General features: G+C 37.4%; 1 protein-coding gene across 1 annotated transcript; it reads right to left on the bottom strand.

The window, feature by feature from the left end:
- Positions 1-18,977: 18,977 nt before the first annotated feature.
- LOC104084814 (small nuclear ribonucleoprotein SmD1b) lies at positions 18,978-22,976 on the bottom strand. Its single transcript, XM_009588765.4, has 4 exons — positions 22,838-22,976; positions 22,673-22,749; positions 19,340-19,531; positions 18,978-19,220 (listed from the first exon to the last, which is right to left on the bottom strand). The coding sequence occupies exons 1-4, from the start codon at positions 22,849-22,851 to the stop codon at positions 19,159-19,161; spliced, it is 345 nt and encodes a 114-aa protein (XP_009587060.1). The 5' UTR covers positions 22,852-22,976; the 3' UTR covers positions 18,978-19,158.
- Positions 22,977-25,463: the final 2,487 nt, after the last annotated feature.

Raw genomic sequence — 25,463 nt, 5'->3', positions numbered from 1 at the left:
TTCTGACCGGAGGTAACAGTTGGAGCCCGGAAGCAAGACTCAGCATTCTCAACCAAGTCTAACTCTGTAAAGAGTCCTTCTATATACTTCGATTGATCTGAGGGAGTTTTTCTTCTTCTTTTTTGAAGAGAAACCACTTCCTCATCGTCCTCAGTTTCTTCTTTATCAAGGACCATTGTGGCCGGTCTTACCGGGTTTTCTTCTATGATTGGAGGCTTCTCCTGAGCCTCAGCCTCGGAGGAACGTCTATTTTTTGGTTTTTTCCCCTTGGACTGGGGACTCAAGGAAGATCTGCCTTCACCAGAAGCAAGAGCGGCATCACGAGCCCTTTTCCGGTCAAGGGCTTCTTGAATCTGTTGCTGAGCCACTTTCGGGTCTTGAGAAACTTTGACTGTGGGACATATAGAAGATACCTTTGGAAGGGCTACATATTATGAAAAGAAGTCAAAATATTAATATTGCGTAAAGTTGAAGATTAAAAAGTATTTTAATCACTATGATTCTTGGCTTTCTAGTTGAATCTCTTTGAAATTTCCTTTCACTTACGAAAGTTTGGTGTGTAAATGTCTAAAAAAAATTGAACTCATTGGGTTAGGTTTGCAACTACTGGAGGAACCCAACGGGTGGCTGAAATAAGAGAAGAGAAGGTTTAGTAAGAGGAGGAAATTATTTTGATACAATGAAGAAGGATATTAATAAAGCTTACTAGTATAATTCCATGATTCGGGAATAGGAGATGTTGACGCCGGTAGAATTAATGTCTCCGAAAGCGAGGACAACAAATCCCTCCATCCAACCACGGTCGTTGTCATCATTAACATTGGCGACAATAGCATAGTGACCATGTTTGCTGAGTTTAATCATGCCTCCACGAAAACTTTTAGGGGTGTAGAGGTTGATCAAATAAGCAAGCGTAAGCGTTTCATCGGCCCAGGAACACAAGAACTGAAGGCAAGCCACCATTCGTCATATCGATGGCCCTACTTGAGCTAAACACACTTGGTATTTCCGGCAAAACTCCAAGATGATGGAATCAATTTCCTTGCCAATCCTTAAAGTAAAAGGGTACGTGTAAACGTGCATATACCTTGCTGGTTTACTAAAAGTAATCATTTCCACTTCATTAGGGGTTGAAACCTTAATGTTGTTCCAGCCACAATCTTCTTTCACAATAGGAATGCTAGCAGGGTGAATGGAAGAAGGGTATTTACCAACGGCTCTGTTTCTGTCATTTTTAGGATCAGAGGATTTCTTTTGAATATGGAGATCTATCTCACAACTTAGCTGAAAAGGGATGATTGTCTTAGTAGAAGGAGGACCAGCATTGGGTTCCTTAAACTTGTTCTTCCTGGATGGGCCGCCATCGATGTAAGTTCCTATGTAACCGGAGGAAGAGATAGCAGAAGATATGGTGATGGAAAGTATGAATATGATTTTTTTACTGAGAAAAAGGGAGTTGTAGAAAAGCTTTAAGAGAATTCGAAGAAGGAAGGCTTGTAAAAGTGATAAGAAGGGAAGAAGTTTTTAGGCGGTAGAATGCAAGGCCATCATTACCTAGGTAACTGGCAAAAGTATTTGTCGAATCACGGGATAACACATGTTCAACTCATTAAATGCAAGAAGACATGCATCCTTTCAAGTATCAGAAATCGTTCAGAAACTTTTCCTCCAAGAAAATGAGTCTTATCTACTTCCTCGTAACATCAATTTTAGTCACCGAAAAGTAGGGAGACTATCTGTATGGTGTAAACTTAACGAGTGACAGGTGAACGTTCGTCGAGTTGATATGTGACAGTAAAGATAGGTAGGTATGAGTCGGTAAATAGTTAGCACCTGTTATGAGCATGTGACCGATGTTGTGTGAGTTCTGACGACATTGGAACCGGAGATAAAAGTTTGAAAGTAAGATATCGGTTGAAGAAGGCAGCATTCAAGGTGCGGCCGTTACAAAGAATCTTTGCATTTATACTCAATGGTTACGCAGCTATCAAGAGTAGTATTTGTTCATATTAAATAGGAGCTTGATTTGGGAATCTTGCCTCCCTGAATTTAGCTATAAATAGAGCAATTTGTACTCATTGTAGACATGAAATACTTGTATGATAAAAGGCCAAACTTACTCTTGCTTTCTATTAACATTTTTTTTTCTCAAATACTCTGTTCTTGTTTTTGCTTCCGAAGAAGCTCGCTTCACAGTCAGGCTTGTATGTTCTTCAAGTATTCTTAATTAATTTATTTGAGTTCTTTGTTACTTCAAATTATTGCATCAATTTAATTTATGTCATGACCCAATTCCTTCTATAGGCTGTGATGGCACCCAACGTTATCGCTAGGCCAGCCAATAGTGCACTAACTATGTGATTGTTTCTTTTAACAATTTGGAAATAGTTGATTTTTAATTATTAAACAAATAGGAAGTGAAAATTTTCATAAAAGTGAGTAATGGACAATTTAAGAGTAAAGGAGAGGAAGTAAATAATCAAAATTAATATGTGTCTACTAGCAAATTTCCAAGACATGGTGTCATAAGTGTATGAGCAACTAGTAGAATATACGAAACATACTACACTACTATCTGAAATGAAGTAGACAGAATATAAATACAAAAGAGAGACTCTAGGGGCTGCATAACGGCTCGGGAAGCTGCTCACCACTAGGCCTCGGGATATCTGGGACGCGCACCGGTAGGACCACCAAATGCACCTGCCTCAGATCCTGCATGGTCAATGCAGAAGTGTAGCGTGAGTACATAAACAACATGTACCTAGTAAGTATCAAGTCTAACCTCGAATACGTAGTGACGAGGGGTCGATTTCAACACTTACTATGGGCTAGCAATATGAATAAAGAAATTTATAAATAACATGAGTAATGTAAGTAATTATAATAACTCATCAACAAGCAGGAGCAAATAGTTCTCCCATGATTCTTACTAAATCCCAGATAGATCACTTTATTTACAAATCGTAACCTTTCAAATCACAACATAATATCAGGTATGGTTAGGCCCCAAGTATTATTAAGCAAGATTTATGTCGAGGTCGTACGGCCCGATCCAGAATAATGTGTACACTGCCAAGGGTCGAGCGGCACGAACCATAGATGCATTTATCTACAGTCGAGGCGTTCGGCCCGCTCCACAAGAAGAGAGGATAATTTATAAGCATTTGTCTCAACTGTTATTAAAGGCTACTACACAAGGTACCACAAATTCCATTAATGGCCTTCCACATTTTAATCAACAAGTTCTAAGTAATTTAGACACTTAAAATTAACAAGTAGGGTGCCAACATTTCAAGTAACCCATGATTTGGGTCCTAGACTACTCGAACATTAGCATGAATAGTAGCTATGTACGGACTCTCGTCACCTCGTGCGTACGTAGCCCCCGCAATTAGAAGCAAATAATAATAATTTAAATCACCTATGGGGAGAATTCCCTCTTTCAAGTTTAGACAAAAGACTTACCTTGTCTCAAAACTTACTTTCCGGTCCACAACTGTGCTTTAAACCCTTAACTCGGTGCCAAACGACTCGAAACTAGTCAAACGTTATATAAAATAATCAATACGAGCTCAAAGGTTCATATTCTAGCTATTAAAGTGGTTACTCGATCCCAATTGAAGAATTTCCTAAACTTCATCCCCGCACCAACATACCCGAATTTTAGAAATTTTTGAAGAAAGTTGTTACCCATAACCTCACGAACTCAAATATATAATTTTTACTAAATTTCATAACCATTTCCGTGGTTAAATCCTATTTTTATCACAAATCTAGGTTTTTCATCTAAACCCATGATTTTCCAAATTTTTTTATGTTAAATCTACCCATAATCTATGTATTTAACTCACATTATGTATAAATTACTTACCTCAAAGTGTTAGGTGAAAAAACCCCTCTCTAAGAGCTCCAAAATCGCCCAAGGATTGAAATAAACGACCTCAAAATGCCTAAGTCCCGTCTTAAATGAGGTTCTGCCTTCTACGATTTTCGCACCTACAGAGGGTTGGCCACTTCTGCAAATCCGCATCTGCGGAAAGGTCCTCGCAGATGCGGCCCTTGCCCAGTGGCCTACTTCTGCTTCTGCGGTCCTCTGTCTAGCTTCTGCGGGTCCGCTCCTGCGATTCACATGCCGCACATGCGGCTTAGGCCGCTCCTGCGGTTTCGTCCATCGCACATGCGTGTTCGCAAGTGCACATGCCCACCCGCATCTGCGGTTCCTGGGTCGCTTCTCTGGCTTCTTGCTCGCTTCTGCGAGCTCGCACATGCGGCTAGCCCTCTGCAGGTGCGGTTACACCAGAAGCCTGATGCTTCAGCTGCTGCTCCTAAGTCCAAACTTGGTACATGCCTAGTTCGATTGACACCCGGGGCCCCGCCCTAATATACCAACAAGTTTGAAATCATAAAACGAAATCGCTCGAATCCTCGGAACGCATAAAACAATATCAAAACTAAGAATCGCACCTCAAACCAAATTGAATCAACTTAGGAACTTCAAGTTCTTCAACTTACTCCGAGTGCGCTGAAACATACTTAAACTACTCGGAATGACACCGAATTTTGCGTGTAGGTCTTAAATCACCCTATGGAACTATTCCCGGTCTCGGAAATCCAAACGGATCTAGATAACACCAAAACCTACTCCAAACCAACTTTAAAGAACTTTAAAACCTTCAAATAGTCGACTTTTACTATTAAGCACTGAAACGCTCCCAGGTCGTCCAAAACCCGATTCGAACACACGCCCAAGTCCAAAATTATCATACGAACCTATTAGAACCGTCAAATCCTGATTCTGGGGTCATTTACTCAAAACATTGTCCAAAGCAAATTTTGCCCTTTTTACCAATCTTAAGGAATCAAGTGTTCCGGTTTCAACCCGAACCCTTCCAAATCCCGAACTAACCATCCCCGCAAGTCATAAAACAGTAAAAGCACATACGGGGAGTTTTATTTAGGGGAACGGGACCAGTCGGGTTGTTACATTCTCCACCTCTTAAATAAACGTTCATCCTCGAAAGGGTCTAGAATCATACCTGGAGTACTGAATAGGTGTGGATATCTTCTCCGCATGTACTCCTCGGCCTCCCAAGTCACCTCCTCGGCTGGTTGGCCTCTCCACTGAACCTTTACCGTAGAAATCTTCTTGGACCTCAACTGGCAAACTTGCTGGTCAACAATGGCAACCGGTTCCTCCTCATAACCCAGGCTCTCATCTAGTTGAACTGTGCTGAAGTCTAATACATGCGACCTATCTACATGATACCTCCGTAGCATAGACACATGGAAAACTGGATGAACTCCGGATAGACTGGGAGGCAAAAAAGCTCATAAGCAACCTCCCCAACTCATCTCAACACCTCAAATGGGCCTATAAACCATAGGCTCAACTTGCCCTTCTTCCCGAACCTCATGACCCCCTTCATCGGCGATACCTTCAAGAGAACTTTCTCGCCACCATAAAAGATAAATCACGTGTCTTCTAATCTGCGTAACTCTTCTGTCTAGACTGTGCTGTGCGAAGTCGCTCCTGAATCAACTTTACCTTTTCCAAGGCATCCTTCACCAAATCAGTACCATATAACTTAGCCTCGCCGGGCTCAAACCATCCGATGGGAGAATGACATCGCCGACCATATAAAGCCTCAAATGGATCCATCTCGATGATGGACTGATAACTGTTGTTGTAGGCAAACTCGACCAAAGGCATGTCCTCCAAGATCTGAATTGTCCGCTCTGACTGCCCGTCGGTCTACGGATGAAAGGCTGTGCTGAGCTTTACACGGGTCCCCAACTCGCTATGTACTGATCTCCATAAATGTGAAGTAAACTGAGGGCCCCTATCTGATATGATAGAAACAGGTACATCGTGTAACCGAACTATCTCCTGAATATAAATCTGGGCCAACCTCTCTGAAGTATACGTGGTCACAACAGGAATGAAGTGCGCCGACTTGGTCCACTTGTCGACAATGACCCAAACTGCATCAAACGTCTGCAAGGTCCGCGACAACCCAACTACGAAGTCCATAGTAATGCGCTCCCATTTCCACTCAGGTATAGTCATCTGCTGCAGTAGGCCACCTGGCCTCTGGCGCTCGTACTTAACCTGCTAGCAATTTAGACACCTCGTGACATACTCAACTATGTCTTTCTCCATTCGCCGCCACCAATAATGCTGCCTCAGGTCGTGATACATCTTTGTAGCACCTGGATGAATAGAATACTAAGAACTGTGTGCTTTCTCTAGGATCTTCTCCCTCAAGCTATCAACATTAGGAACACATAGGCGACGCTGAAGTCGGAAAACACCATCCTCGCCGATAGTAACCTCCTTAGCACCACCCTGTAGTACCGTCTCTCTGAGAACCAACATGTGTGGATCATCAAACTAGCGAGCCTTGATCTGCTCGGATAGTGAAGACTGAACGACGACGCATGCAAGAACTCGGCTGGGCTCTGAAATATCCAACCTCACAAGTCTATTAGCCATGGACTGAATGTCCAAGGCTAGTGGCCTATCCTTCGCTGAAATGAATGTCAAACTACCCATACTCTCCACCTTTCTGCTCAAGGCATCTGCAACTACATTCGCCTTACCTGGATGATAAAGGATGGTAATATCATAATCCTTCAGTAACTCAAGCCACTACGCTACCTCAAATTGAGATCCCTTTGCTTGAACAAATGATGCAGGCTATGATGATCGGTGTAAACCTCACATGACACCCCATAAAGATAATGCCTACAGATCTTAAGAGCATGAACAATCATGGCCAACTCCAAATCATGTACAGGGTAATTCTTCTCGTGGGGCTTCAACTGACGCGAAGCATATGCAATAACTCGTCCCTCCTGTATCAATACACAACCCAAACCAATGCGTGAAGCGTCGCAATACATAGTATACATCGCTGAACCTAAAGGCAATACTAACACAGGTGCTGAAGTCAATGCAGCCTTGAGCTTCCTAAAGCTCACCTCACAATCATCGGACCATCGGAATGGAATACCCTTCTGGGTCAATCTAGTAAAAGGTGTCGTGATAGATGAGAAGCCCTCCACAAACCGGTGATAATAACCTGCTAACCCCAAGAAGCTTCTAATCTTAGTCGCGGTGGTAGGACGAGGCCAATTCTGAACTGCCTTGATCTTCTTGGGATCAACACTTATATCCTTGCCTGATACAACATGCCCCAAGAATGCCACAGAATCTAGCCAAAACTCATACTTGAAGAACTGAGCATATATCTTTTGTTCCCGCAAGGTCTGGAGTACCACTCTCAGATGCTGCTCGTGCTCCTTCATGCTACACTAGTAGATCAAAATGTCGTCAATGAAGACAATGACAAACGAATCAATATACGGCCTGAACACCCTATTCATCAAATCCATAAATATCGTTGGGGCGTTAGTCAAGCCGAAGGACATTACCAAAAACTCGTAATGGTCGTATCTAGTCTAAAAGGTAGTCTTCGAAACATCTGAATCCTGAATCTTCAACTGATGGTACCCCGGTCTCAAGTCGATCTTAGAGAACACCCTCACACCCTGCAACTGGTCAAACAAGTCATCGATACGCGGCAACGGGTACTTGTTCTTAATGGTAACCTTGTTCAACTAGCGGTAATCAATGCACATTCGCATAGTCCCATCTTTCTTTTTCACAAATAACACTGGTGCGCCCCAAGGTGATACATTAGGTCTGACGAACCTTTTTGCTAGCAACTCCTCAAGCTGCTCCTTCAACTCTTTCAACTCTCTTGGAGCCATGCGGTACGGTGGAATAGATATAGGCTGGGTACCTGGAGCTAAATCAATACAGAAATCGATATCACAATCTAGTGATGTTCCTGGAAGATCAAAAGAAAACACATCGGAGAACTCCCGGACCACGGGAACTGAATCAATCGTCGGAGTCTCTGTGGTAGTATCCCGAACATGGGCTAGATAAGCCAAGCATCCCTTCTTGACCATGTGTCGAGCCTTCAGGAAGGAAATAACCCGACTAGGGGTATAGACAGATGAACCTTTCCACTCCAATCTAGGCAACCCTGGCATCGTCAAGGTAACAGTCTTAGCATGGCAATCAAGGATGGCGTGATATGGAGATAACCAATCCATGCCCAGGATGACCTCAAAGTTGGTCATATCAAGCAACATAAGATCCACTCTAATCTCATAACCACAGAACATAACAATGCAGGACTGGTAGATCTGATCCATAACAACAGAATCGCCCACCGGTGTGGACACATACACAGGAGTACCCAAGGACTCACGATGAACACCCAAGTAATGAGAAAACAGAGATGAAACATATAAATATGTAGACCCTGGATCAAATAGTACCGAAGCATCCATACCACAGACAGAAATAGTACCTATAATCACGGCATCTGAGGCCACTGCATCTGGTCGGGCTGGAAAGGCATAGAATCTGGCTGGAGCGCCCCCTGGATGGCCCCCACCCAACTGGCCTCCACCTCTAGAACGACCCTGACCTACCTTCCCTCTGCCTCTGGGCGGTCAGACGGCTGGTGGGGCAGGTGGTGCTGGAATAATAGGCCGTTGACCCTGCTGTACTGCCTTGCTTCAAATCCTGGGGCAAAATCTCCGCACATGGCTGAGATCCCCGTACTCGAAACAACCTCTCGGTACGGTGGACTACTGAACTGAAGTTTGACCCTGATGGCATGAATACCCACTGGAGGATCCCTGAGTAGCTGGGGGAGGTAAGAACTCTCTGGCATGGCACTGAAATAAGGTCGCACTGGAGCACCCCAAGGAGGAGGCAGTGCTGGATATGTAGGCCTGCTAGACTAACCACTCACGAACTAACCCTTGCCCCCAGTCAGGGCTTCACTGAACTCTCTGGAATACTGGAACCGCTTATCCCTCGTAGCTTGCTCCCGAGCACGCTGACGTGCACCCTCGATCCTCCGAGCTATCTCTACAACTAGCTCGTAAGAAGTCCCCGTCTCAACCTCTCGGGCCATAGTGGCCTGGCTGGTAGAGTGCAATCCTGCAACAAACCTCTGCACTCTCTATGCACCGGTCGAAAGTATAATAAGTGCATGACGAGACAACTCAGAGAATCTCGCCTCATAGTCGGTCACTGACATCTCACCCTGCTGGAGCTGCTCGAACTGAAATCGTAACTCTTCCATTTGAGAGGGTGGAATATATTTGTCCAATAGGACTGCCACCATCTCCAAGCCTTGCCCTACAACTGGAAAGTAGTAAAATCCACCACATGGGACTCCAATATCCTCATGTTGTGCAGTTTGTCCCTGCACCTGTCAATAAAGTCCTAGGGGTCCTCGTGTATCTCACCTCCAAAGATAGGAGGTTGTATCCTGGTCCATCTGTCCAATAGCCTATGCGGATCACCGATCGCAGTTGGTATGGGCTCAGGTATAGCTGTTGCAACTGGCTGAGCTCCACCCACGGGTAGTGCGCCCGGGGTATGATATACGGTAGTTGCGTTCCCTGGAGCCTGAGCGGTAGGGGTATGTGCTCCCCTTCTCGCCTGAGATATGGCAGGGTCTGCTGGAAATAAACCAGCCTGAATCATAGTATCCATGAACCGCAGCATACGGCCCATGACCTCCTAAAATCCCAGTGCGGACATGAAATCCACCAGGGCTGGCCCTGCCGCAGGAACCTCGCCCTGCTTCTCGATAATAGGATCCTCTACTAGATCCACTGGTGGCATAGCTGGAGAAACTCTGGGACGTCCATGTTCCTTACCACAGGCTGTAGCCCTCTCTCGGCCTCTGCCTCGGCCTCTAGCAATAGGGGGAGCAGCTCCTCCATGGTCTGGAGCATCCGTTACGCGCGTTCTCACCATCTGTGAGAGAATAAGAGAACGATACTTAGTACCACATCAACTGCACGATAGGAGATGAAGAAAGAGTAGTTTCCTAACACCATATAGCCTCTCGAAGATAAGTACGGATGTCTCTGCACCGATCCGCAAGACTCTATTAGGACTGCTCATAACTTGTGAGACCTACGTGAACCTAGTGCTCTGATACCATCTTGTCACGGCCAAATTCCTCCTATAGGCTGTGATGGCGCCCAGCGTTACCGCTAGGCAAGCCAATAGTGAACTAACTACGTGATTGTTTCTTTTAACAATTTGGAAATAGTTGGTTTTTAATTATAGAACAAATAGGAAGTGAAAAATTTCATAAAAGTGAGTAATGGACAATTTAAGAGTAAATTAGAGGAAGTAAATAATCAAAATCAACATGTGTCTACTAGCATAATTTTCAAGACCTGGTGTCACAAGTGTATGAGCTACTAGTAGAATATACGAAACATACTACATTATTGTCTAAAATGAAGTAGACAGAATATAAATACAAAAGACAGACTCTAGAGGCTGCATAACGGCTCGGGAAGTAGCTCACCACTAGGCCTCAGGATATCTGGGACGCGCGCCGGTAGGACCGCCAGATGCACCTGCCTCAGATCCTGCACGGTCAGTATAGAAGTGTAGCGTGAGTACATAAACAACATGTACCCAGTAAGTATCAAGTCTAACCTCGAAGAAGTAATGACGAGGGGTCGACTTCAACACTTACTATGGGCTAGCAATATGAATAAAGAAATTTCTAAATAACATGAGTAATGTAAATAATAATAATAACTTATCAACAAGCAGGAGAAAATAGTTCTCCCACGATTCTTACTAAATCCCGGATAGATCACTTTCTTTACAAATCGTAACCTTTAAAACCACAACATAATATCAGGTATGATTAGACCCCAAGTATTATTAAGCACGATTTATGTCGAGTTCGTACGGCCCGATCCAAAATAATGTGTACACTGCCGAGGGCCAAGCGGCACGAACCATAGATGCATTTATCTACTGCCGAGGCGTTCGGCCCGCTCCACAAGAAGAGAGGATAATTTATAAGCATTTGTCTCAACTGTTATTAAAGGCTACTACACAAGGTACCACAAATTCCATTAATGGCCTTCCACATTTTAATCAACAAGTTCTAAGTAATTTAGACACTTAAAATTAACAAGTAGGGTGCCAACATTTCAAATAACCCATAATTTGGGTCCTAGACTATCCAGATAATAGCATGAATAGTAGCTACGCACGGACTCTCGTCACCTCATGCTACGTAGCCTCCACAATTAGAAGCAAATAATAATAATTTAAATCACCTATGGGGAGAATTCCCTCTTACAAGGTTAGACATGAGACTTACCTTGTCTCAAAGCCTACTTTCCGATCCACAATTGTGCTTTAAACCTTCAACTCGGTGCCAAACGACTCGAAACTAGTCAAACGTTATATAAAATAATCAATACGAGCTCAAAGGTTCATATTCTAGCTATTAAAGTGGTTACTCGATCCCAATTGAAGAATTTCCTAAACTTCATCCCCGCACCAACATACCCGGATTTCAGAAATTTTTGAAGAAAGTTGTTACCCATAACCTCACGAACTCAAATATATAATTTTTACTAAATTTCATAACCATTTCCGTGGTTAAATCCCATTTTTATCACAAATCTAGGTTTTTCATCTAAACCCATGATTTTCCAAATTTTTTTATGTTAAATCTACCCATAATCTATGTATTTAACTCACATTATGTAGAAATTACTTACCTCAAAGTGTTAGGTGAAAAAACCCCTCTCTAAGAGCTCCAAAATCGCCCAAGGATTGAAATAAACGACCTCAAAATGCCTAAGTCCCGTCTTAAATGAGGTTCTGCCTTCTACGATTTTCGCACCTACAGAAGGTTGGCCACTTCTGCAAATCCGCATCTGCGGAAAGGTCCTCGCAGATGCGGCCCTTGCCCAGTGGCCTACTTCCTCTTCTGCGGTCCTCTGTCCCGCTTCTGCGGTTTTGCTCCTGCGATTCACACGCTGCACCTGCGGTTTAGGCCGCTCCTGCGGTTTCGTCCATCGCACCTGCGCGTTCGCAAGTGCGCACGCCCACCCGCATCTGCGGTTCCTGGGCTGCTCTTCTTGGGTCACTTCTGCGTCTTCTTACTCATTTCTGTGAGCTCGCATGTGCGGTTACACCAGAAGTCTGATGCTTCAGCTGCTGCTCCCAAGTCCAAACTTGGTCCGTGCCAAGTCCGATTGACACCCGGGGCACCCGGGGCCCCGCCCAAACATACCAACAAGTTTGAAATCATAAAACGAATTCGCTCGAATCCTCGGAACGCATAAAACAATATCAAAACTAAGAACCACACCTCAAACCAAATTGAATCAACTTAGGAACTTCATGTTCTTCAACTTACTCTAAGCGCGCCGAAATATACTTAAACTACTCGGAATGACACCAAATTTTACGTGCAAGTCTTCTCGGGCTCGGAATTCCAAACGGACCTCAATAACACCAAAACCTACTCCAAACCAAACTTAAAAAACTTTAAAACCTTCAAATAGTCGACTTTCACTATTAAGCACCGAAACGCTCCCGGGTCGTCCAAAACCCGATTCAAACATACGCCCAAGTCCAAAATCATCATACGAACCTATTGGAACTATCAAAATCCGATTCTGAGGTCGTTTACTCAAAATGTTGATCAAAGTCAAACTTAGCCCTTTTTACCAACCTTAAGGAATCAAGTGTTCCAGTTTCAACTCGAACCCTTCCAAATCCCGAACTAACCATCCCTGCAAGTCATAAAACAGTAAAAGTACATACGAGGAGTCTTATTTAGGGAAACGGGATTCTAGAAAGCAAAGCGACCAGTCGGGTCGTTATAATTCACATGTTTATAAATCACGTTACAAATTCAACTGTACCATTTTACGGATAACGACAAACACTAAAAAATATTTTGCATGAGGAGAGATTCCCAACAAGACATTTTAGTATTGGTATAATTAGTGATTGATAGAATGCAAGTTTAAATTTACTAGTGTTAGAACCTGCGCGATGCGCGGATAATTTGACAGAATATTAATCTTATAAGATTATGATTTAATATATCATATTATTTTAATAAATATTAGTTATATTTTATTATTTGATATATTGTACAGAAATATAATAAACTCTATACAAACTCAAAGGATACACATCATATAGTAACAAATAAATTGTTTGTTCCTTATTTATTCGTATTGTCAAATTAGCAAGTAGTTAATACTATATATTTACTAATGTGACTTTTTATTAACGTGTCAATTGCCTTAATATTTTGATAGTACTTCTCTTTTAATATAACATAGATATATATATTTTCTTACTCTTGAGATAAAATTATTTTTTTAACTTATGTTAGAATGTTCAGAATTCTTCAATTATCTAAATTTATTGATAATTCTTTTGAGTGTTATTTGTTTATCTTTTATTTTTTAATCAATTCAAAATATAAATATCATAAAATTATATTTATCCCCATCTTTTCATACATTCTTTTATACTGTAATATTTGATTAGTTTTCTCATTTATTTATTTATTAGTATTCTTCCTTTATAACTATTTGTTTATTATGATTTTAGTTATGTGTATATGTACGACTTTTCTCATCATAATTCTAATTATAAGTGTTATATTTTTATATTTTTTCACAAATTTTTATTTTATTTTATTTTTTGTTCCTTGCTTATCTAATTGCATTATCAATTACTTGTCAATTGGCTTAATATTTTGATACTACTTCTATTTTAATATAACATAGATATATATTTTTTTACTCTTGAAATAAAATTATTTTTTAAAACTTATGTTATACTGTTCAAAATTCTTCAATTAACTAAATTTATTGATATTTTTTTGAATGTTATTTGTTTATATTTTATTTTAATCAATTCAAAATATAAATATCATAAAATTATCTTTATCCCCCTCTTTTCATACATTCTTTTCTACTGTAATATTTGATTAGATTTCTCATTTGTCGTTTACTAAAAATTTAAATAATGTAATATTTTTTTATTAAATTATAATTTTGAATTTATCAAAAGTATAAAGAGATAAGCATTTTATTATTTTTATAAAAAATCTACCAATATTTTAATAATTATTAATTTGTGTTATATATAAGATGCTTATCTTATATATAACATCATGATAGTATATTTATATTTTTCATTATGAGATTATGAGTTTTATTTATTAACTAAATTTCCTAGATGAGAAATTTAATTAGTATATACATTTTACGCTATCGTTTGAATATTATTTTTTTTAGTATTCTTCCTTTATAACTATTTGTTTATTATGATTTTAGTTATGTGTATATGTACGACTTTTCTCATCATAATTCTAATTATAAGTGTTATATTTTTATATTTTTCCACAAATTTTTATTTTATTTCTCTTTTTTTTCCTTGCTTATCTAATTGCATTATCAATTACTTGTCAATTGGCTTAATATTTTGATACTACTTCTGTTTTAATATAACATAGATATATTTTTTTTTACTCTTGAAATAAAATTATTTTTTAAAACTTATGTTATACTGTTCAAAATTCTTCAATTAACTAAATTTATTGATATTATTTTGAATGTTATTTGTTTATATTTTATTTTAATCAATTCAAAATATAAATATCATAAAATTATCTTTATCCCCCTTTTTCCATACATTCTTTTCTACTGTAATATTTGATTAGATTTCTCATTTGTAGTTTACTAAAAATTTAAATAATGTAATATTTTTTTATTAAATTATAATTTTGAATTCATCAAAAATATAAAGAGATAAGCATTTTATTATTTTTATAAAATACCTACTAATATTTTAATAATTATTAAATTATGTTATATATCTAATATGCTTATCTTATATATAATATCATAATAGTATCTTTATATTTTTCATTATGAAATTATGAGTTCTATTTATGAACTATTTGTTTATTACGATTTTAGTTATGTGCATACATTTTACGCTATCGCTAAAATATTTTTTTTAGTATTTTTCCCTTATAACTATTTGTTTATTATGGTTTTAGTTATGTGTATATGTACGACTTTTTTCATCATAATTCTAATAAATAAGTGTTATATTTTTATATTTTCCCACAAATTTATATTTTATTTCTTTTTTTTGTTCCTTGCTTATCTAATTGCATTATCAATTACTTAATATTTTTAAATTGTCATATGAATTATTAATAAATTAGCAGTTTAATAGAATACAATGTATATAATTTTGTATTACCCTTGAAATTGAACTTGACTTTATCCTATATGACTTTCTCATAGTTATTTCGATATTTAAATTTATCAATAATATTTTTGAGTATTATTTATTTACTTCATTTTATCAAGTAATTTTAATGTGAGGATAGAATCACATATATCTATTATCCTCTTTATACATTAATTGTTGCTCTACAATATTTTGATTTTTTTTCGTTATGTTTATCTATAATACGAATATTATTGTATTATATTTTTAAATGGATGGTGTTGAATTAGTTCAAAGGTTAAACAAAGAAGTTCTTTTAATATATGTCATAAATCTTAAACTTTTATTCTATTGGTCAGAATTATTTTATTATTTGAAATTATCAATAATATTCTTGAGTATTATTTTGATAGTTTATTCTATTTCTTAAGTTAATTTACAGTATAATTAGCCTCACACTATCTCTATTTTCCTCTCTTTGTATATTATTGTGCATTTTATGATATTGTAAATTGCTTTTTTCAGATCGTATTTTACTATAACTCAAAGAGTGATATATTTTATTCTAAATTTTAAGGACTGATACTTCAAGAATCTGCATGATTAGTAGATTTAATTCAGCCGCTCCTTCAATTTTCTATCGAACTCTAACTTTTTTCTATCTCATTCACACAACCATCTCCTCGTATTTTCTATCCATTTCTTTGCTACTTCAATATACCAATTCTTTGACCTTTAATTCCCTTTTCTTTCTTAACCGTATATAATTATTTTACCTCTCTCTCTCTCTCTCTCTCTCTCTCTCTCTCTCTCTCTCTCTCTATATATATATATATATATATATATATATATATATATATATATATATATATATATATATATATATTAGGAAGAAACTACTATTCATTCAATTTGAATTTTTATTTTTTATTTTTTTATTTTTTTTATTTTTATTTTAATATAGTTTAAAACTTCAACTGTACTCCATAATTTGAATGGGTAATTTTTTTTATATTTTTGTTTTTTATTATAGATAATTATAAGATATTTATATTTATATTTATTAAATCAAATAGAGTAACTAATTAATTCAAAATTTAAAATTCAAAATATTTTTTAGTTAGAAAAGTAGTTTATTTTGTCTTAATAATGCTATTTGGCTTTTTATAATTATGCCACTTGGCTTAATGAGATTGCTTTTTCTTCTACTTTTAATTATAGATAGATGCTCAGAATTATTTTATTATTTAAAATTATCAATAATATTCTTGAGTATTATTTTGATAGTTTATTCTATTTCTTAAGTTAATTTACAGTATAATTAGCCTCACACTATCTCTATTTTCCTCTCTTTGTATATTATTGTGCATTTTATGATATTGTAAATTGCTTTTTTCAGATCGTATTTTACTATAACTCAAAGAGTGATATATTTTATTCTAAATTTTAAGGACTAATACTTCAAGTATCTGCATGATTAGTAGATCTAATTCAGCCGCTCCTTCAATTTTCTATCAAGCTCTAACTTTTTTCTATCCCATTCGCTACTTCAATGTACCAATTCTTTGACCTTTAATTCCCACTTCTTTCTTAACCGTATATAATTATTTTACTTTTCTATCTCTCTCTCTCTCTCTCTCTCTCTTATATATATATATATTAGGAAGAAACCACTATTCATTCAATTTGAATTTTTAGTTTTTTATTTTAAAATAGTTTTAAAACTTCAGCTTGAAAGTACTCCATAATTTGAATGGGCAATTTTTTTTATATTTTTGTTTTTTATTATAGATAATTATAAGATATTTATATTTATTAAATCAAATAGAGTAACCAATTAATTCAAAATTTAAAATTCAAAATATTTTTTAATTAGAAAGGTAGTTTATTTTGTCTTAACAATGCTATTTAATTTTTTGTAGTTATGCCACTTGACTTAATGAGATTGCCTTTTCTTCTACTTTTAATTATAGATAGAAGATAAGGTGATTGTTGGAAGTATGTGTTCAGAAAGATGCATAGACTGGTTTTAAAGACTTTTATGGTATTATAAGTACTTTTTAGTTTTCATACACGAATATACACAATCAGAACAAACATAGTGGTGCTAAATTCCGCAAGGACAAAAATTACTCTATCAAAGACATCAATGTTTTATCCACAAAAGTCTATTTTTCCTAAAACTTACATCATTCCAACTACAGCCTCAAGGTTTTTATGTATTGTGTGTGTGTGTGTGACGTTATACCTTAGTACGTATACCTATTTCACCTGTTAATCAATTTTTCGTCTCAGTACACAAAAATAAGTAGGCTCAAATAGTTTATTTTCTAGGATTATAGGTTAACAACAGTCTAATCATATTGTATGAGCAATATGAGAAACGAGGGAAGAATTATAATAAAGCTAGCTGTCCCATCAATGGATAAACCATTGTTTGAAAGTAATTACGTGTCTAAGCCACATAATATAATTAAAACAATTTCCACAAGTGAGTTTAGGTGACCAAAATTACTACGATAATAACAAGAATCACAAGTAAGCAGTTAAAAATTTGCTAAAACGCCCCTTCTGCTCCATATTCTACTTTGACACGCAATTGTAATTAAAATTTGCGTAAATTTTTTGACTATGACAATTGATTGAACGACTTTGAAATCTAGTAAGTACTCATTAGAATATATAATTCCTAAGAATTTATCTATCAACAACCGAAATTAATTTAAAAAGGGAAAATAAAAATTCAGCGGCTTTCTTTGGAAGGGTCAAACTCGAAGGGAGACTTTTCGGGTTGAGAACTCTGATCATCAGCATCATCCGGGTCACGAGAAGGGGCAGATTTGTTCAAAGCGGCGCGAGCTTTCTCGAGCCATGGCTTGAATGCGAACTCTATGGCTAGCCAGCCAAAAGCTAGGGCACTGACTACCACTGCTGTTGATTTCAACGAACTTGTCTTCGCCATTGTTGATAGACTATATAGAAAAGGATTTGATTGCTTTTTCTGAGGTTTACAGACGAGGGTTTTGGGTCGTCATTCTCGAGAATACTTATAAGGAGAGCATAAACTTGGTTGCGTGGGCTTTAAGACAAGGGGGGCGGGTGGCTTACGGCCTAAGAAAAGAAAATTGGGCTCCATTAATTAGGGCCTCCAACTCCTATTCTGTCTCGTCCGATGTAAATCTTTAATCTGTACCACCTTACTGTGAGGGGGGGGTTATGGATATTCTCCTTCTAAGAGATATTACCGGATTACATTAATGATTAATTTATGGCTTAATGCTGGCTTAATGCTTAACTTAAAACACTAATTTGTAGTAGAAATCCGCTAGTTGAACCGATCGTATAGTTTCACAATAACAGAACTATGTGAGTTAAAGTTTCATTCTTCCTTTTTTCGTTCCATAATTATGTATTTCTAAGGTTTTAAATTTGCTAAAAAAAATTGTATATTTATGAACAATGCATGGTACCACCCAGTAGCTGCATCCACTGAGAGCAAAATCTCACAAATTGTATCACAATGATAATGACAACAGTATAGATAAAATTATTCTTAGAGTATTTCTGCTTTCACCCAGTAGCTGCGCTTTGATCTTACATCGTATAACCCTTCTATGGACTAGCAGCATTCTTTTCAAGGAATTATCTATGACATTGACATAACATCAATTAACAATCTTTCCCCTTTAATACACACGCTAACAGAGGTTTGACAGCACCACCTGATTAAAATGATAAATGATTCAAAGCTTAAACCTAGTTGAAAAAATGGACGCGAAGCTAAGATGGTTGAGTGACTCGACCAGGGGGGATCAAGACTGAATGCAGTAGAAAGAGCTACAAGTAACTACCACAGTTGCATTAGAATAACGCCTCTAAGTCTCATGTTAAGCGCTCAGAGACTACTACTTGCATGAGATCAATATACTTGCGCTGAAAAACTAATAGTAAATATCTTCATCCGTACAAACATGTTTACATAGACAACATCACAAAAAATTAGAAGAGCTAGAATGCATTTAGCGGCCTCGACCACGCCCACGTCCACGCCCGCGCCCACGCCCACGCCCCAAAGGTTTTCCTGAGGGAGGAGATTGGTAATTAAAAAGTCAGCGAAGGTATGTAACAACAAAGAAGAATGTCATGGAGCCAGAAAAGATGATAAAGGCTTTTAAATGCAGAATAAGATTATAATTATACCGGCAGTTGGCTTCTTAGGCTTGACCCTAGGTGTTTCTTCCACCAGCAGCGTCTCAAGATTCAAGCTGTCAGGGAGGATATAATAGCGGATGTTGTTACCCCTCACACTCAGGTGATCCAATGTCACTGGATTCTTTCCTTTTAGCGTAATTTTGACAGCTTTCAAGTGTGTGTTCATGCTGACATCCACACCTGTAAAATTCAAAAGTACCTTCAGCACCTCACTCTCAGCCATAACAAATCCGAAGATGTACTAATCGAATTGCCCAAGTAGCCACTGCTCTTAGCTAATAAGGCACGATGTGCTTAGAAACAGTTTGTATACGCATATCAGACCTAGCAATATTCATCAACAGTCGTACACGACAAAGAAAGGTAAAGTGATCCACATACTGAGCAAGAGCAGAAAGCACAAAGGTCTTCTAGTACACCTTAAGAAAGCAACACAAACAGTTCGTAGCCTGCAGCAGAGAGTTCTCTACTATAGATATAGCCCTTGTCCCCCAAGTGTTGGTATTACCTCATGGTTCAGGTTCTCCTCTTCCTCCTCTGTAAATTGCATTCTATTCAAAGTAAATCCTGATTGAGAAAAAGAACTGTGTAGCCTATTCACATTGTTCCCATAGAGATTATACAACCAAAGCAATCTGGATGTTACATAAAAAGTGACAGGGTAAATTCTTATAGTAGATGAGAAGCTGACTCAAGAAACTGCAACTTTCCACCTAGGATCTAGAGACGGCCAAGGAACCACATTTGGCTGGAGCTTACTTTCCTAAGTTAGAATAAGTGGAAGAGAACCGAACTCAAAGAACAAGATGACTTAACAAATTTCAACGACTAAATGAATCACACTACGCTACTAGAGTATTATTACAATTAGTTAGTCATTCAGACTTATAAAGACCCTCTTGTTCCTATTTAGTCTCCTTCAAACGATAAAACAGATAATTTCATTGAGGATAAAACTAGAAATGTGGAATTATTGCCTATCTTCCTTCTCCTATCATCCTATCAAAAGTTTAGATGGAAGAGGAAAAGAACCCTATATTCCCACATCCTGCTCCGAGTTACAAACTAACCTTCTGCTCCTTTCTCAATTCTCTGTATATTGTCCAAAAAAGACAGTGGTTTCGTTCCCAAGCTATTTCTTTCCCTCCAAATTCGATCAACTCTCCATCTTGAAACTGCTTCCCCCAACATTAGTGGAAACACCTAAAACAAGATATTACAGACAATCCTTATCCTCCTCGCTCTCTTTGCACATATACACCAATCACCATAAGTCTCCTCCTATTCCGCAAACATCAGCTTTAATAATTGCAGTCTGTGCTGCACATTAGGTGACTAGAGCAACTTTCTCTGGCCCCTTGGTGCTCTATATTGCCTTTCATGCTTCTGAATGTTGCCTACAGTCAGCTTCATACTGTAGGGGTTCATGATAAAACATCCTGATTCCTTCCAAACCACCCTATCCTTGTTTCCTTTATGCTAAATGTAAGAACACAGTCCATTATGCATTTTGAGCCTAGGTTTTGTACAACTTTAAAATTCGTCACTAGGGTCTAAAACTTGATTTTGTAGATACCTAACATCTCTCCCGTGTAGTGCCGATGTGGGATTTGCTTAAAATGTTACAAACTCTTTCCCTAAAGGCTTAGTGTCCTTGCTGAAGTTTGTCTCATCATTGCCATTGCCTAAGGTTGCACGTGGAGCACCTCTAATACAATATGTAGCAGCCCAGTCCACTAGTGCTAATATCCACCTTAGGTCTAGGCTCGTATGACTTGGTACCAAGGTCTAAGACTTGCTTTGGAAAATACTCAATACATGTGTTTTGCCGTTGTGAGATTTACTTAGGGTGTTGCATTGAAACTACATCTCGGTCCTTGGGGTTGCCAAATGCCACTTGCAATAAATCCCATAAAGGCACAACTTTAGCCTAACATAAAAAGTCAATTTAAGATTTAAAAGAAGGCACAATTTCATTTAAAAAATCCTAGACTAGACTAATCAGAGGGAAAAAGAATTTGACAAGCTGCTTTCGGGGTCAAGGAATAGAGCTTAATGCATCCGATAAAATAGTGATTCCTAGTCCAAAATTAATTCCACACTTTTCTTTTCTTCGCAAGGTTTGGTCCGTGAAAATGAGATCAGTTCGCAACTGCTAGTCAAAAAAGTGACAATGCATTTGCATAGCAAATACAACACGCTGACGGCTGACAACAGCATAAATAATACCAAATGCAACAGTGAAGAGTACTCTTTTAATATCACAACCTGCATACACGGAACAACTAGTAAGAAAAACTTTCATATCCGCTTATTAAGCTCACAGACTGACAGACTTCAGCTCATGGTCGTCTTCCAACCAAGCTTGGTAAACATCGGATTCCAGAAGGGGCACCCAGTACATGACATTACCATACTATAGATTACTTAATGCCAATTTGATGTACCTATCTAAACTTCATCTTCCAGGAGCCAAGTTCATGACAGGAGTATTATTGAATGCAATTTCTAAGTGACTGAGCCTAACACTTTAAGCTTGAGATTAGGAAAGAACTCAATGTTTGGAAAAGGTCAAGATTACTATTGGTCGACGCGTAACACATATTATTTATAATAAAATCATTCCACATCCAAGCACTTAGGTACAGAAGATACTGACATATCAAGAAAGGTATAAAAGATATTGCTGATTATCTTGAACGTGCTGTTTTTAATGATCGGATGAACTTGCACCAGTTTAATTCTGGTCCTCAGAAGATTCAGATTCATAGAATATTCTAGGGGAACAAGAAACTTGTGCACATCTAGAGCAATAAGGTGAAGATTACAGTACTCTGTATTCCACATGGAAAATAAGAAGTATTTATAACCCAACGTTTTACCTTCCAATATTGCATGTTGAATCATCTCATACTCATTCATGGGTAAGCACAGAACATCAATTCAACTCAAACCACTTAAGCATCACTTCATTCACATGTGTAGAATAAACATTATTTTCAGTGGTGTGCATATATTAATTCAACTGAAATCACTAGAAATTCCAAGAAGCGTTACTATGTACAGATCGTATAAAAGAAAAAGAAATATTATTACCTAGACACCTATTGGGCACCTCCGTAAATAAATACTACAATTAGCAATTGTATCTGAAAAGCCAATCGTATATGTCAGCTGCTAACATTGTCAAGTAACTAACGTATGGAAAGCATCAAATAAAACCCTAGTAACGAAATGAAAACCGTACAATAACTAAAACTTGAAAAAACGATGTCGTTTAAGCTCAGTGGAGAGACTGAGAGGGATAAAAAAAAGAGATACCTGTAATAGTTCCATGAACAACGGTGCCGTTCTTGAGCTCAATGGAGACCGTCTCATTATTCAACTTCATTAGGAATCTGCACAGACATAAGTAAATTTAAATCCATAACTAAATTTGACGGAAAAATTAACTCCGTAGAACAAAATTCGAAGATTGAAATGTACCTCACTAGCTTCATTGTCGTCGACGAAGATGTACAGACGCTTAGGGTTTTACAGAAGCAGAGAGCAAATTGCTTTCTTTCCAATTGTGGGTTTTAGGGCACGTATATATCTGCAGGGGTTAAGCTTCGACACAATAAATACCGCTCTTCCCTATCTCAACGACGTCGTCCTCATTTTCCATGGGCTGTTATGCACTGCAAGGCCCAAATAGAGTTTTCCAAGGACGATTTCACAAATAGCCATTTAAAAGGAAAAATAACACAATATGGCCACTCTCAAAAATAATAGATGACAAAATATATATATATATATATATATATATATATATATATATATATATATATATATATATATATATATATATATATATGTGTGTGTGTGTGTGTGTGTGTGTGTGTGTGTATACATACACAAAATCAGTGTATATTTTTTTTATACTTGGGTTAAGTATTTTTGGTTGATCGATTAAATGTGTAACTTATAAGCAAATTCCGAAACTAATTGAAAATTAGCCATTTTATAATTAGTTGAACAAAAATATTCTTAAACTAAACCTTCTTCTTCTACGCTATAGCAATGACCGGGATGAGCTCGGAAATCTTTTCTTTTTTCTCCAATTTCAAGTTTTGACCATCTCAAATAAACTCCAAATTTCGTTCTTCAATTCAGTTAATAAAAAGCAATAATAGAATCTAAAACACAAAGAAGATACAAAGTACGTGGAGTAACAATGAATTTCATAAAATTATAGGCAACAAAATATATGTCACGATCATTGAACTTTGAGTTTAGGTGTAATCTACAAGTACCAACTTGACGGAAAGCTAAAGAGAAAGCGATATGTGAAATGAACCCATAAAGCATAGATACTAGTCTGAAAATCAACGTTTAGCGCATAAGAAAAAATATGGGTTAAAATGCTGAAATTTGAACTACATCCAGTTCAAACTCCAGGGAAAAATGTCAGAGTTCACGAAAAAAATGCTAGAGTTCAGAAAAATATTGGAGTTTGAACTAATATAATTTTATGTCAAACTCCGAAAAAATCCTATTGGAATTTAAAAAAAGCGTTTGAGTTTGAACTAATATAATTTTATATCAAACTCTGAAAAAACTGTTGGAATTAAAATAAAATATTGGAGTTTGAACTAATATTAATATTTCAACCTCCAACATAACATTTTCATATTTTGATTGAGTTTTTTTCAAATTTTATTTCCGCATTGAAAATAATATTTTTATCTACTTTATAGATGTTAGCTATTTTTTCAATTACTAGGCCGAAATGTGGCCAAATTGTGCTATTTTTATAGATGCTAGATTTGTCCAGTATGTTGTAGCTTCTACCTGTTTTTTCAGCTCAACCGAGCTCGTAAATCTCAAGGGATCCAATACAAATCTATAGGGATCGTCATAAACCAGAATCAATAAAGAATTTATAACATGAGAGTGGCTCTTCTAATGTGGAAAAAAAAGAGCCTTGAAATAAGAAAACTAGTGTTTGCGGTCCAAGGCAAAAAATAATAATAATCAATATTAACCATATTTACGAAATGCTATCAATATTGTCTCTTATTTTTTTCCTATTACAAAGTGACTGAGCTTCCTTCTTTACTTCTCTTCTCTGTTTCTCGGCTAATTATTATGTAAACTATGACCAAATTGCTATGGCGATGGTCCTTTTCTAGATCAAGGATACCTCAATCAATCCCTCTATCTCTCTAATCTCATTTCTTCATATAATATACCAATTCATTGTGTTGGTTTTAGTACAAAAACTAGCCAAGTTAAGGATGAATCCACAATTGTAATTTAGCAGTTGCTACTATTTACGTTCACTTCCTATAATTCTCAACCTCGCCTTCTTATATGGCCCCTCCTAATTGTTCTAAAATAATGTAAACACTTATAGGCTTATAGCATATGTTCTGAATGCATCTTTAACATTGTATGAGCACATTAGTATAGTTACACGATGTTTTCCTCAAATGTCTTGAAAGAGCGACGTAAGACTAAGCAATCGATATTTGTGCGGTTACTATCCGCCAATTAAAGTCCCCTCTGTACGCTAGATGGGACTGTTAGTGTCGTACGGGAAAACCGATGTCAAGAGTAATTGAGAGAACATAAAAGAGAATAAGAATGAAAGAAAGCTTGATTGCATTAATGAAAGTTATATAGAAAGACAACGTGGGGTCGAGGGGAAGAGACACAAATACAGAGAATTATTTGTTTGCTTGAAAGTTTGACTACTTCAATGTTTAAAAAATAAATCAAAATTATAATACTTGACATAAATAAGCTAGAGAATCATAATGAAAATACAGAAAGTAAAACTATTATATATTAACAATAAAAAGGACTTAGATTCTTACAAGGTAAAAGCATGTCAGTTTGCAACAACCTTGTCTTTAGCATCAGGATCTGTGTGCGCACGCTGGCCGCAGGGCATGGGTCGATTGCGCTGACAATGGGCGCGCGCTAGGGAGCAGCCTCCCGGGGGGCGCTGTTGGCATCTGCCTATGGCTGGGCGCTGGCGAGGGCTATTGATGGGGCGACATAGGCACATGCATGCTTGTCATTTGGCGTAAACCAAGGCCACAGGAACGTCCATGGTGCTAGGCAT

Source organism: Nicotiana tomentosiformis, chromosome 1, assembly GCF_000390325.3.
Source record: "Nicotiana tomentosiformis chromosome 1, ASM39032v3, whole genome shotgun sequence".
Taxonomy (NCBI): Eukaryota; Viridiplantae; Streptophyta; class Magnoliopsida; order Solanales; family Solanaceae; genus Nicotiana; species Nicotiana tomentosiformis.
This window is presented reverse-complemented; position numbering and strand designations above follow the sequence as displayed.

Coding starts and splice junctions, on each gene's coding strand:
- LOC104084814 (XM_009588765.4), bottom strand. Junction 19,532..22,672: donor TGTTCATGGAACTATTACAG/GTATCTCTTTTT, acceptor TGAATTTTACAG/GTGTGGATGTCAGCATGAAC. Junction 19,221..19,339: donor GCCTAAGAAGCCAACTGCCG/GTATAATTATAA, acceptor CTCCTCCCTCAG/GAAAACCTTTGGGGCGTGGG.